Source organism: Mustela nivalis (genome assembly GCF_964662115.1).
Source record: "Mustela nivalis genome assembly, chromosome: 18".
Classification (NCBI taxonomy): domain Eukaryota; kingdom Metazoa; phylum Chordata; class Mammalia; order Carnivora; family Mustelidae; genus Mustela; species Mustela nivalis.
The window spans coordinates 47,586,857-47,600,201 of record NC_139037.1 but is presented as its reverse complement, the minus strand read 5'-3'; the positions used below and the strand labels follow the sequence as shown (position 1 = coordinate 47,600,201).

The following is a 13,345-nucleotide window of genomic DNA, read 5'->3' as shown; positions in this document are numbered from 1 at the left end:
GCTGTGTCCTCGGAGCAGTCTCTGGGAGGGAGAAAGACAAGCAGGACCCACATTCCAAGGACAGTGAGGGGGTGAGGAGCCGTGAAGTGCCCGGGGTCTAACTCACAGGTCAACTGGTGGTCTTATCTTTTTGGTGACGTTTTCCAACAGGTAAAAAACCAGTGTATACTAACAGTTAAACATGAGAAATGTCGGATTTCCTTTAACAGCAAAGAAAATGATTAAAATAACATTTTGTATTACCTAACTGAAACTTTATGCCTGTTGGTTAGTAACTTCTCATTTCCCCCTCCCTCTAGCTCCTGTCACCATCATTCCACTCTTATGAATTTGACTAGATTCCTCCTCACCTAAGTGGAGTCATGCAATACTCGTCTTTATACTGTGTCTGGCTTATTTCACTTGGCATCATCTCCTCAGGGTCTATCATGTTGTCACGTATTGCAAAACTTCCTTTTAAAAAACTGAGTAATATTTTTGTTATTTGTGTATATTGTGTTTTCATCCATTCACCTGTTGATGGGCATTCAGTTTGTCTCCACATCTTAGCTATCGTGAATCGTGTCGCAGTGGACGTGGACTTGCTAATATCTCTTTCAGGTCCTTTTGTGTGTGTGCTTGGAAATGGAATTACTGCATCGTGTGGCAGTTCTATTTCCAGTTTTTTTGAGGAACGTCCATGGTGTGCTCCATAGCCCTCTACGATTTTGCATTCCCACCGACAGTGTGAAAGGGGTCCAGTTTCTCACATCATTGGCAAGACTCATGTTCTGGTTTTTGGATAATAGTTCTCCTGTTGGGTGTGAGGTGATGTCTCATTGTGGTCTTGATTTGCACTTCCCTGATGATTAGGGACCATGAGCATTTTCTCATATACCTGTTGGCCATTTGTGTGTCTTTGGAGAGACGTCTGTTCTCTGGGTGTTGAGTTTGATAACTTCTTTTTTTTTTTTTTTTTTTTTAATTTTGTCAGAGAGAGAGAGAGAGAGCGCGCGCTCTCAGAAGCAGGGGAAGGGGCAAGGCAGAGAGAGAGGGAGAAGCAGGCTCCCCGCTTAGCCTGGGAGGACCCAGGACCCCGGGATCATGACCTGAGCCGAAGACAGCCGCTTAATGACTGAGCCTCCCAGGCGCCCTAGATTTCCAGTCCTTGGAGGAATTGACAGTTCGGCTATGGAGTCGTGGCATTTGAGGAAACAGTACTCTCGGGGTTTCAGTCACTGAGTGGTTCTGCGTGCTGGAAGGACGTTTTCCGGGAATCAGAAGCACAGCGTCACCCTTTCCACCTCCTTCGGGCCGGTCGTCCCGCCCCCGTCTCCCCTCCACAGCTCCGTCGGAAGCCTTTTCTTCCCGTCCTGGTCCAAACGGACCGCTGGTTAAAACGGACTCCAGAGATTGTATTTGAAAAGGGACAAGGTCGCAGACAGCTGTGAGTGGACGTGGTGCCCGGATACGGTGCGTCCCTTCGGACGTGTGGCCTTGGGGCGCTTCCCGTGCTTCTTAGCACACGAAGCAACCGCGCCCCACCGGTCTGTGACTTCCCAGCCTGCTCTCCAAGATATCCTGTAGGTCCCCTTTAAGAGCGGGCGAGACCCCGCCCCGTTGGGGGCCACGGGACTCCATTTCCCAGAGGCCCAGACGAGGCCTCACGTGCTTAATCCGCGACGGTAGGAGAGGGGACCTTTGGCTAAGAGAGGAGGGTGACGACGGTAGCGGAAACTACGATACCCAGAAGTCTGCGGGGCGCGGCGGCGGCGGCGGCTGAGCCAATGAAGCCTTGAGAGCGCGACGCCTGCATGCGTGCGCGCCGGGAGGCGGGACTTCCGGCGTTCCGACTCTGTGTCAGTTGGTTACTCTCAGTCTCGGGGATTCAAAGCTTCCAAGGCGTTTGGCGGTTGCGGAGGTGACGGGGCGGGAGAACGAGGGGAGCGGCGTCGTCCCCGTCGCGGAGGCCGCTACGAGGCTCTCCTGTCTCCGCCCGGCCGTCAGCCGCTCCCCGCCCTTCCCGCCGGTCGTTGGCGGAGGCCGGGCCGATGAAGCCGGCTCAGGTGGGTGCTGCGACCCCCGGCCCGCCAGCCGCCCGCCCCCCCGCCCCGAGCGCTAGCAGCCGGATGGAGGGGCGCCCGCGCAGCTCCCCGCAGCCGGGCCCGCGGGGTGGGAGCAGAGGGCGTCCCGGCGTACGGTCCCGGCTCCGTCGGTGCGGTGGGGCGTGGCGGGGGAGGGCCCGGCAGGTGCTCCTGAGTCGGGGCCGCGGGGTGGGGGGAGGCGGGCCTCTAGCGGGTGCGGGGAGCGGAGGGCGAGGCGGAGTGCCGCCTGCAGTGGCGGCGTGGGCAGCCGGGTCCGCGGAAGGTCGGAAGGGCGGGGATAGGAGAGGGCCCTGCGCAGAGTCACAAATTTAAGGCAGGGGAGCGCAGGATGGGGACGGAGCAGAGACAGCGGAGGAAACACTGCAGCCCCCCGCCCCCGGGGGCAGTTCTGATGGCTGCTGGGCCAGGGCGGCGGCGTTGGCAGGAGATGCGATGAGATCCTGCGTGGAGTCCACAACGGAACCTACAGGGTTTCGGGCCGCATCACCCACACCTGTGAGCAGAGGTAGCGAGCGAAGGGCCATGTCCAGGCTTCTTGGCCTGAACATCTAAAGGGTGGGGGTGGGGGTGGGGGAGCGAGTCCAGGGAGCAGGAGGCGGGAGATCCTGAGTTTGGTTTTGGACTCGCCAATGCTGGGATACCGCGGATGGAGATACTCATGAGTACTTGCAGGTAACGGTCTGGAGGACAGGCGGGGTTGTCCTGTCAAGGATGCAGAGGGCGTGCACTGCGGCAGAGCAGGGCCTGAAGGCAAGATCAAGGAGCGAGGCGTAAGGTGATTCTAGATGGTGAGGGAGGCAGAGGCTGAGAGTTTGTGGGCAGGCATGGGAGGCAGTTGTCCGCATCCCTGACGCTTCCTTGTAAAAAGAGCAGATGTGCTGTAGGAGAGGTCTGTCCCCGTGTCTTTAGGAAGGGAGGTGTTGGGGTGAGGAACTTCCCTCGGGTGGAGCTGGTGTTATGTGCTAGTGTTGACTGTGTGCTTGCGGCTCAGCTGACCCTCAGGACCACTCCCAACGGAACAAAGTAAAGGTCAGCCAGGCTGATGGAGCCTCAGGGTCCCAGACAGGGGACTGCTTCCTCACCCCTCAGGGCAAGACTGATGAGCTGCTGTCCAGTTAAGGGCCTCCAACAAGCTCCCTGAGGATTATGTAACAGGCGGGTTTTGTTGCTGTATGGACTATGAGCGTGTCCCTCTGCTCAGCCTTTTCCTACAACTCGTTACCTTAAAAACATGTAACAAAATGCATTGACTTAAGTACTCATTAATCAATATTATTTTAAATATGTACGCAGAAGTAGACAAACAAACTCATTCTGCAAGTTAAATTTATACAAACACTTAATAATTGATTTGACATTAAGTTACCTGTTGTTTACAGTGTAAAATTTTATGTATGATATCTTTTTTTTTTTAAGATTTTATTTATTTGGCACAGAGAGAGATCATAAGTAGGCAGAGAGAGAAGGGGAAGCAGGCTCCCTGCCAAGCAGAGAGCCTGATGTGGGGCTCGATCCCAGGACCCTGAGATCATGACCCGAGCCGAAGGCAGAGGCCCAACCCACTGAGCCACCCAGGTGCCCCTATGTATGATATCTTCTGAAATCTTAGAAAGTGGTAAAAACGAAGACCTCAAATTTCAAAACCCTAGTACTTCATTTGCACTGCAAATGTGTACAAAAGTATTGATCCTCTGGACAGGAACAGTTGTCACCCTGCTGATAAAAGCAGCCATTTTCTGGAGGAGCTGGACTTGGGCCACCAGGCTGAGATCACTCTGCTCCAGGGCAGGGCAGGAGAAGTGGTGGTCCAGCTCATCCTTCCATGGTTACTCATTTCTCATGATCTCCTCCCTCCCATAGGGTCCAGCGGTGGTGGCAGAAATGCTTATGGACCCTGTGCAGGTGAGTGGAGGGGGTCCCTCCTTTCAGCCATCGTGGTTGTCACTGATATATGTACCCTCAGAGAGTGATAGTGTCCTGAAGCTTCTCTTACCCTTCTCACTCTCTTAAGTCTGAGTACCATGTGCTTTCTCCGAGTCCAGGATCATGTATTTAGATTACATGCAGAGCAGTTCCCGTTTCTAACCCGTGATGTAAGATGCGGCACTCAACCCTGGCCGCAGGATTCAGAATGTTCACACGCTTGGAGGTGAGACTTAGCTGGGATGTTCAGGAAACCGCAGGTCTCTTTTATAGCTGGTGAGAATGGGGAGCCAGGTTGGGCTTGACTGGGGTGCACAGGTGTCAGACCTTGAGTGACAGCTGGGGCTCTGGACCTCTAATCTGTGGTTGCTGGGAAGTAGGGAAGGTTTGAAACAGAAGAGAAGGTGTTGTGTCGGAGATTTTAACAAATTCCCTTTGGCTGCAGAGGGGAAGACAGATGGGCAGGGAGGGGATTGTAAGTGAAATGCTGGCGGCAGTCCAGGTAAGCGATGTGGCAGCGGCTGCCCAGGACCAGTGGCCATGCATGTAAAGGAGCCGTTGGTTTTTGAATGTGTGTTAAACAGCACTCCTCATATTTTGAGATGTGGAGACTCGGGTTGATGAGGAAGTGGGCTAGTGGGAAGAGTCAGGGATGCCCCCAGCTTTTGGCCTCGTTAGAAAGGATGGATGCTTGAACTAAAACGGAGGAAGTCCGTGGTAGGAATTTGCAAGGGGAACGTGAAGAGTCAGTTTCTGTCTGTCACAGAAGTCCCAGAAATTCCAAGGAAAGGTGTCAGGTAGGTGCTTTATGTTCTTTTTAAAGATTATATTTATTTGAGCGAGAGTGAGCATGTGGAGGGGGGAGAGAGAAGCTGACTCTGCACTGAGCAGGGAGCCCGACACAGGGCTCCATCCTAGGACCCTGGGATCATATCCTGAGATGAAGGCAGATGCTTAACCAACTGAACCCCCTGGTGCCCCTCAAGTAGGCACCTGAACACAGAGTTTGGGGGATAGAGTCAAGCTGGGGACAACCACAGCACGGTGGCTGGGTTCTGGGCTGGGTGGAAGCTGTGGGTCAGATTGAGGAGGGAGCATCTCTAGGTTATGGGGGTGACGCCATTTGAAGAGCATGAGTGAGAATGAAGGGCCTGAGTACTGGGGTTTTTTGTTTGTTTGTTTTTAAAAGATTGATTGGGGGCGCCTGGGTGGCTCAGTGGGCTAAAGCCTCTGCCTTCGGCTCAGGTCATGATCTCAGGGTCCTGGGATTGAGCCCTGCATTGGGCTGTCTGCTCAGCGGGGAGTCTGCTTCCCCCCTCTCTCTGCCTGCCTCTCTGCCTACTTGTGATCTCTTTGTTGAATAAATAAGTAAAATCTTAAAAAAAAAAAAAAAAGATTGATTGATTTGTTTGAGAGAGAGAGAGAGTGCCTGAGTGCAGGGAGGGGCAGAGGGAGAGAGAATCCCAGACCGACTGACTCCCTGCTGAGTGCATAGCCCAGCGAGGGCCTCCATCCCATGACCCATGAGATCATGACCTGAGCTGAAACCAAGAGTCAGATGCTTAACTGACTGAGCCACTCAGCTGCCATGTCTTGATTGGGCACCTGGTTGGTGGTGGGGCATCACAAAGCTGAGGAAGCTGAGTGTGTGTGTGTGCGCGCAAGAGAGAGAGAGGGACACGGGGAGAGAGAAAAAGACAGTGGATGTAGGAGTGAGAAAGTCTTCTGAGACTGGACTGCACCTGCACAGATGTTGCAGGGGAAGCCGGCCAGCCTGACGTCGTGCTGGACCTCATGTGGAGTGGGCGTGGGGAGTTGCGGGTGCCTGGCCTTCAGATGAGAGAGGAAGGTTCTAACTGCTTAGGGGACAGCTGGTGTGATACAGAAGTGGGGAAGGGCTGAGAGTGTGTGATGTCCTCACACGGGCAGGTGGCTGGTGGTGACGCCGGAAGCCAGGCCCGATAGGGAGACCTTCAAACCAGGCTTGGGGCTGGACCTGGTGCTGGGTGCCTTGAGGACTTCGTTGTTCAGGGGCAGGGCCGGGGCTGAATTAGATCCGGGATGTGTTTGCCTATTAGTTCGTGAAGGAGATGCCTGTGGTATGGGCCGGGGGTGTCTGGAGTTGTCACTGTGGAGGAGTCAGGGTTGTGTAGAGGGGCTGAGTCCAGCGACCAACATGCAGGTGAGGCAGAGTGTGAGTGGTTAGCTCGGGGTGCTCAAGGGAGAGGGACAAGTCCAAGTTTGACTTGAGTGTCTGAGTCTCACCTCTCAGACAAGACCGGGGGGACCCCCAGGGCAACTGGCTGTTGGGCCCTTTACCTAGATGATGTTCTTCTGCCCCCTCGCTCCTCATGTTTTACACCACCTTCTGGACTCAACTGGTCAGTGGGAATGAGGCGAGAGTAGGCACCAGTGCCACCAGCAGCTGGTAACTCTTCTGCACTGGGAAGTCAGGGAGGAGGACAAGCGGGGGCGGGGAATATGTGCGGGAAGGACATAAAGGCCTGGAGAGAAGTGTATCCCATATTTGCACCCACGGGAGTTTAATTTATGGAGGTGGATGAGTGATGACATGGAGACCAATGATACTGAAAGGAGGTTCTTACTCTGTTTCTCAGGGGTTGGGAGCACATCAGGTACAGGGCCATGTGGCCAAGTGCCCGACTTGGTTAGGAGGCATATATGCCAGCAGAGGGACGCCTAAGGTCAGAGCCTTTATTGAGCTTTCTGGGAGAAATGCCGGAAGAGTGGGGTGAGAAGCTTGGTGACGACTATTTTCTGTAATTTCCCTCTAAGTGGGGTAGAAGGGGCATCCCTGGCTGTCTGGTACCCAGTCCTGCTTGATTTTGGGCAGGGCAAGTGTGGCTTGGGGTACAAGTTCAGTGTGGGCTACGAATTACAAGGGAGATGGAGAAGCACATCTGGCTGTTTGTTTAGTGTATGATTAGCGGATGGCGAATAGCTAACTAGAGAATGCAAGAGGCACAGTTCACAAAGGAAGCTGCTTGTGAACCAGATGTTCCAACTTCGGCAGAGCCGTGTGGTCTTGGAGGACGTGGCCATCTGTTTCTCCCAGGAAGAGTGGGGCCTCCTTGATGAAGCTCAGCGTTTTCTGTACCACGCCGTGATGCTGGAGACCTGTGCACTTCTGTCCTCCGTGGGTAAGGCCTGCACCGCCCCTGCCACGTCCCGAACTGGGCTCTACTCTTCCCCTTTGGTTGAGAGGCAGCTCTGCCTTTCCACAACGAGACTGTGGATACTACTTCCTGTCGCGGTTTCCTGGCATCTGTGTTACTGGTGCCAGGCCTGGGCCATGCACCCTGCACCCACTCTCCTGATGCAGTCCCGTCCCTGCTGCTTGGAGCACTTGCAGGATCGGGCTCAGAAGTCAGAGATGTTCAAGTTTGTCTCGGAGATCCCTCAGACCGCCCTTGTCCCTGGTTGGGTCACCATGTCTAGATGCATGGAACTATAATGCCCCGGGCTTTCCCTTTTCCTCTTGCTGACATTTCTTGGGTTCTCCCTGTGCCAGAAATTTCAGGCATCAACCTAATTACTGATTTGGGGGTACACTGGGTTGTTTCTATAGCCTCTCCTGCGAAGTTCTTGTAATTTTAAGATGTTGGATATCCTGTGTTGGGTTGCTCGGGGTCACGCTGGCCTTGCCTTTTCCTTTCTTTCATCTAGGACTGGCCTGTCTCAGGTGTCACATCAGTAGTACCTACCATGTGGATATTACTGTGTCAGTGGCAAGAGACACTCAAAAGTGTGTGGCCCTAGTGCGAGGGAACGGTTGAAGGGTGTGTCAGAGTTGGGGATCTGTCCTTTGTTCACCGCTGATTGAAGCCAAGGTCAGGGGCCACACCTCATTTCCACCTTTTTCTCCACTTTCATGTCTACTCTGAATTTGAATCCTCCTCCTAGCACAATCCAACACCTGCAGGCCTTGGCCCCTGACTGTGTCACTGCTCCCTGGGCAGGGTTCACCAACGTCTGAGCTATACCGAGGATATGGACTGGTCCACACATACCCTTAAGTAGTTCTGGAGTTGCAGTGTGTCCACGTGGTTCATTATTTCTAGGTCTGTTTAGTTTTCTGCACCAGGCTCACTGGTCACCAGCAGCTATGGCCCTTTGCACAGCAGGGACTCGAAAACCCTGCGTCTCCTCCCTGCACGGCATCTGCTCTGTCTTGAGTGTTTGTGCCCTACCACCCACCACCAATGCATATGTTGCAACCTCATTCCCAGTGTGATGGTGCTGGGAGATGGTGCCTTCGAGGCGTGCTTAGGTCGTGAAGGCAGAGCTCCCACAAATGGGATTAGTGCTCTTGTAAAGGAGACTCCACAGAGCCCCCTAGCCCCTTCTGCTGGGTGAGGACATGGTGAGAAGTTGGCAGCCTGGAAGAGGGCCCTCACCTGGCCGTGCTGGCACCCTGATCTCGGAATTCCAGCCTCCAGGACTGTGAGAAATAAATTTCTGTCGTTTGTAAGCCTCCCAGTCTGTGGGATTTTGTTGTGTCAACCCAGATGGACTAAGACAGGACCCTCCCTTGTGTCCTTCCCCAGAGTCAGGGCTCTCCCATCACGGGGGCTTGCCAGGCTGAGCTCTGCACCACAGGCCTTCCTTTCCCTGTTCCCGTGGTCTCCTCCGTGGGTGTGTCTGACAGATATTCCCCATGGGGCCGCCACCTCTCACCAAAGTCAGGGGGCAATTTACCAGCATTTCTCTGCTTACAGGTTGCTGGCACGGAGCCCAGGACGAGGAGTCCCCTTCAGAGCAAGGTGATCCTATAGGAGGGTCACAGGTCAGGACTTTAACTCCAGGCCCACCCACCCAGAAGTCCCAGCCCTGGGAGATGTGTGGCCTACTCTGGAAAGACCTTTTGCGCTTGGCTGAACATGGTGGAATGAACCCTGACCAAAAGTTATCTGTTCATGGGGCAGACCTGCACCAGCACCAAAAGAAGCAGATTGAAGACAGATTTTCCAGAAGGGATGAGGGGAGTCCTTCCTTTCCAGTGAACGACAGCATTCGCGTGGCAGGGAGTAGCTTCACATGCAGCAAAGGCCTTCTCCAGCACCTGACCCCTCACCATGCGCTGAAACCAGACAGGGACACTGAGCATGGGGAGACCTTTGAAGCTGGACAAAATGATTACAAGTGCACTGAGTGTGGGAAAGCCTTCAGCCAAAAACAGGTCCTTGCCAAGCACCAGAAGATCCACACTGGAGTAAGACCTTATGAATGCAGCAAATGTGGGATGGCCTTCATTAGAAAGTTTCACCTTGTTCAGCACCAGAAAATTCACACCGGAGAAAGGCCTTTTAAGTGCAATGAATGTGGGAAACTCTTTAGGTACAACTCCACACTCATTAGTCACCAGAGAGTTCACACTGGATTAAGCCCTTATGAGTGTAGCAAATGTGGGGAGTTCTTTAAGTACAACGCCAACTTCGTGAAACATCAGAGAATCCACGATGGAGAAAGGCCTTACGAATGCAGAGAATGTGGAAAATTCTTTAGGTACAACTATCGATTGATACGACATGAGAGAGTTCATACTGGAGAAAGGCCTTATGAATGCAGCGAATGTGGGAAATTTTTCAGGTACAGCTCCACATTCATTAGACACCAGAGAGTTCACACTGCAGAAAAGCCTTATGAGTGCAGTGAATGTGGAAAATTCTTTAGGTACAATTCCACACTCATTAAACATCAGAGAGTTCACACTGGAGAAAGGCCTTATGAGTGCAGTGAGTGTGGGAAATTCTTTAGGTATACCTCCACACTCATTAGACATCAGAGAGTTCACACTGGAGAAAGGCCCTATGAGTGCAGCTTATGTGGCGAATTCTTTAGGTACAAGTCCAAGCTCATTAAGCATTGGCAGAGTCACACTGGAGAGAGGCCTTATGAGTGCAGCGAATGCGGGAAATCCTTTAGGTACCACTGCAGACTCATTAGACATAAGAGAGTTCACACCGGAGAAAGGCCTTATGAGTGCAGTGTCTGCGGGAAATTCTTCCGGTATAACTCCAATCTCATTAAACATTGGAGAAATCACACTGGAGAGAGGCCTTACGAGTGCAGCGAATGTGGGAAAGCCTTCAGCCACAAGCATATACTTGTCGAGCATCAGAAAATCCACACTGGGGAAAGGCCCTATGAGTGCAGCAAATGTCAGAAGGCCTTCATTAGAAAGTCCCACCTCGTTCATCACCAGAAAATCCACAGTGAAAACAGGTCTGTGAGCACTTTAAATATGGGGAAATCTTGAGATACAACTTGAAGCCACTGACTAGAGAATTCCATTGGCAAACTCAGGAGTGCGGAGAATAGAGTGAAGCTTTAGGCACTACTCTAAACTCCGTACCCGGAGGAGCGCCTTACGAGGACAGCGGATATGCAGCATGGTTTTGGTACAGCTTGCCACTCATTAGGCATCAAGAGGTCATGGGAAGAAGACCTTCTGAGGGCCGTCAGTGCGTAGCCTTAGCACAACTCCAGCCTCATTACACATCAGAGAATTCACGATGGAAAAAGACCCTATTTGTGCAGCAGACAGAGGCCTTTGTTCATCTCAAACTCCAACCTTGTTCCTCACCAAGAAGTTCACAGTGCGCCAAAGAGCATTGCAGAGGGGGAAAGACTTCAGCCAAATATCTGCTCTGACCTGTCCTGCTGAAAGACACTTCATTTCACATTTATGTTGGGGCAAAGTGCATGTAGCAGTTTACCCTGTCTTTGAATCGCACAGTTTAGTAGTTTCAAAAATTCACATATTTATGCAACTAATTTCCAGAATTCCCTTCATCTGGCAAAACTGAAACTGTATCCATGGAGCAGCTCCTCCTTCCCCTCCTGACCACCCCCGGCAGCTGTGGTTTTACACCCCGTCTCTGTGAACTTGACTGCTCCATATACTATATGTCAGTGGAATCAGACAGTATTGGTCTTTTTGAGACTGGCTTGTTTTTCTTGGCTGGATTTCTCCATTTATCCAGCATTTCCTTCTCTGAGCATTTCCTTCTGTTTTGAGAAGGGATCAGAGTTAACAAACCTAAGATACAGGGAAGGGTGTTGATGGAGTCAGTACAACTTTGCCAGATGTTATATGATTTCCAGAGGAAGAGGAGATCCAGATTTTATATGGAATCTTTATTTCTAAACAGCTTTATGGAGGTATTGACATAAACTACATTTATTAAAAGTGCAAACTATATATTCTTTTTTTTTTTTTAAGATTTTATTTATTTATTTGACAGAGAGAGATCACAAGTAGATGGAGAGGCAGGCAGAGAGAGAGAGAGAGAAGCAGGCTCCCTGCTGAGCAGAGAGCCCGATGTGGGACTCGATCCCAGGACCCCGAGATCATGACCTGAGCCGAAGGCAGCGGCTTTAACCCACTGAGCCACCCAGGTGCCCCAAACTATATTTTCTTATATGTGTGCACAGTGGGAGCATCACTGGAGTCACCATGACTGATCCATAGGCCCTGTAGTTTCCATTAGCCCCATTTCTATTCTCTCTCCCAGCCCTACCCACTTGCCAGCCCTGGGTGGCACTTCAGTTTGCATTTGCTAGAATTTTATATAAAGGGTATCCAACAGTTAACTCCTAAATAGTTGTTTTCACTAAGTGCATATATGTATTTTTAGTATTATCCATGTTGTGTGTGCAAAAGCGTGGCATTCAATAACAAGCAAGGCTCTGTGGCATATGTTAGAGCCACATTGTCTATACAACAAAGGTGATCATCACTGAGTGAAAGAGTTGTTTAGAATGGGAGGGTAAGGGGCGCCTGTGGGGCTCAATCATTCAGTGCTTGCCTTCCGCTCAGGTCATGATCCAAGGATCCTGGGATTGAGCCTTGCATTAGGCTCCCTGCTCAGCAGGAAACCTGCTTCTCCCTCTCCCACTCGTCCTGCTTGTATTCCCTCTCTTGCTGTGTCTCTGTCAAATAAATAAATAAATCTTAAAAAAAAAATGGGAAAGTGAAGTTTAAAGTAAATTTAAGTTCAGTTTCATATTAATTCATTTTCAAAAGTTTTTGAACCATCTGAACCACCTTTCTAGAAAATTCTTGTTTGGCCTTTTTTCTACCAGTGTTTTTAAGCTATGTCTGTATCATAAAAATTCTTACAGTATTAAAAAAAAACATTTGTTATTGTATAAAACACACATAGTTTATCAACTTGTTATTGCTAAGTGTTCAGTTCTGTGGTATATCAGGTTCCTCAGAGAAACAACCATCAGGGTGTATGTGTAGAGAGAGAAGGGAATATGTGTTTTTTTAAAGACTTCTCTAAAGCTTTTGTGATGGCTTGGCAAGTAGAAAATCTGCAGGATGGGCCAACAGGCTGGGAATCGAAGTGTTGACATTCTGCTGGTAGGATTTCTTCTTGCATGAGGTCATCTTTTTGTCATGTAATCTTCAAACCAGGTGGCTCATTGAGAAATTTAGAAAGTGCAGCAACAAGCATTATAGAATAAGAAATGGAAAGAAAACAGTTGGAGAGTGAGACATGGGAAACAATTCCCGATTCCACTCCCTGATTATATTTGTCAAATCTCAACATGCACAAAATATTTAATGAAAAAATTATATTTATATTTACATTTAACACTTTCTGTTTCATGAATCACTAAGTTCTATACCTGAAAAAAATCTTAATGTATATGTTAACTATCTAGAATGTAAATAAATTGAAGTTTAAAAAAAAACTTCATAAAGCTCATTAGTCAAAATTTTAAGATTGGGTGATTGAGAAGATATTAAAATATTGAAATGATCCTAGTTTTAGATAATTATAGACATGCACATTCTAAATTCTTAGTAAGAAACGAGTTAGAGACTAGAACAAGATATGAGAAGACAGGGACTTTTGTGTTCTAGCATGTAAGAAGCTGGAAATTACCATTCGATCCTGACAAGTAAAAAGCTGAAAATAATGGAAGATCAACAACTCTTCTTAGTCTATAAGACAAGTGAGGTGGCAAGATAAACTCCTGTTCTCCAGATTAGTCCAACAGGAACAGAGAATGAAGGAAACCCAGGAGCTGACCCTCCGCCCTCCTCCATGAACCCCAGTGCTGTGGTAGGAGAACCTAAATCAACACACATCTGGGAATTTTCCTCACACTGAATATCAGAGAAAAACACTCGTGTGCAGGGAGAGGGACAAAGGAGCCATTTTGAAAAATATCTGGACATTCTGTTCTTAACAGGACTGCTCTTGGAAGAATCAGCTGGGGATTTTTCAGAGCCTCAGAAATACCCAAATCCAGACCACTCTAGCCATCTTGTCCTACTTAGGGTGCTGGAACTGGGGAAA

General features: G+C 50.2%; 1 protein-coding gene across 2 annotated transcripts; it reads left to right on the top strand.

Annotated features, from left to right (window-relative positions):
- Window positions 1–1,712: 1,712 nt before the first annotated feature.
- Window positions 1,713–12,734, top strand: LOC309852595 (uncharacterized protein). Of its 2 annotated transcripts, XM_082709556.1 has the most exons (5): window positions 1,713–2,045; window positions 3,945–3,986; window positions 4,127–4,233; window positions 7,042–7,168; window positions 8,747–12,734. In XM_082709556.1, exons 3-5 carry the CDS (start codon window positions 4,183–4,185, stop codon window positions 10,285–10,287), a joined length of 1,719 nt encoding a protein of 572 aa, XP_082565682.1. In that variant the 5' UTR covers window positions 1,713–2,045; window positions 3,945–3,986; window positions 4,127–4,182; the 3' UTR covers window positions 10,288–12,734. The 2 variants fall into 2 exon arrangements, with proteins under 2 accessions (XP_082565682.1, XP_082565681.1); XM_082709555.1 differs by lacking the exon at window positions 4,127–4,233 and having other exon boundaries at window positions 1,715–2,045.
- Window positions 12,735–13,345: the final 611 nt, after the last annotated feature.

What these genes read in the sequence shown, in the direction of transcription:
- LOC309852595 (XM_082709555.1), top strand. An exon ending in TGCTTATGGACCCTGTGCAG is followed by an intron (nt 3,987 to 7,041) that starts GTGAGTGGAGGG and finishes CAACTTCGGCAG; the next exon opens with AGCCGTGTGGTCTTGGAGGA. An exon ending in TGCACTTCTGTCCTCCGTGG is followed by an intron (nt 7,169 to 8,746) that starts GTAAGGCCTGCA and finishes CTCTGCTTACAG; the next exon opens with GTTGCTGGCACGGAGCCCAG.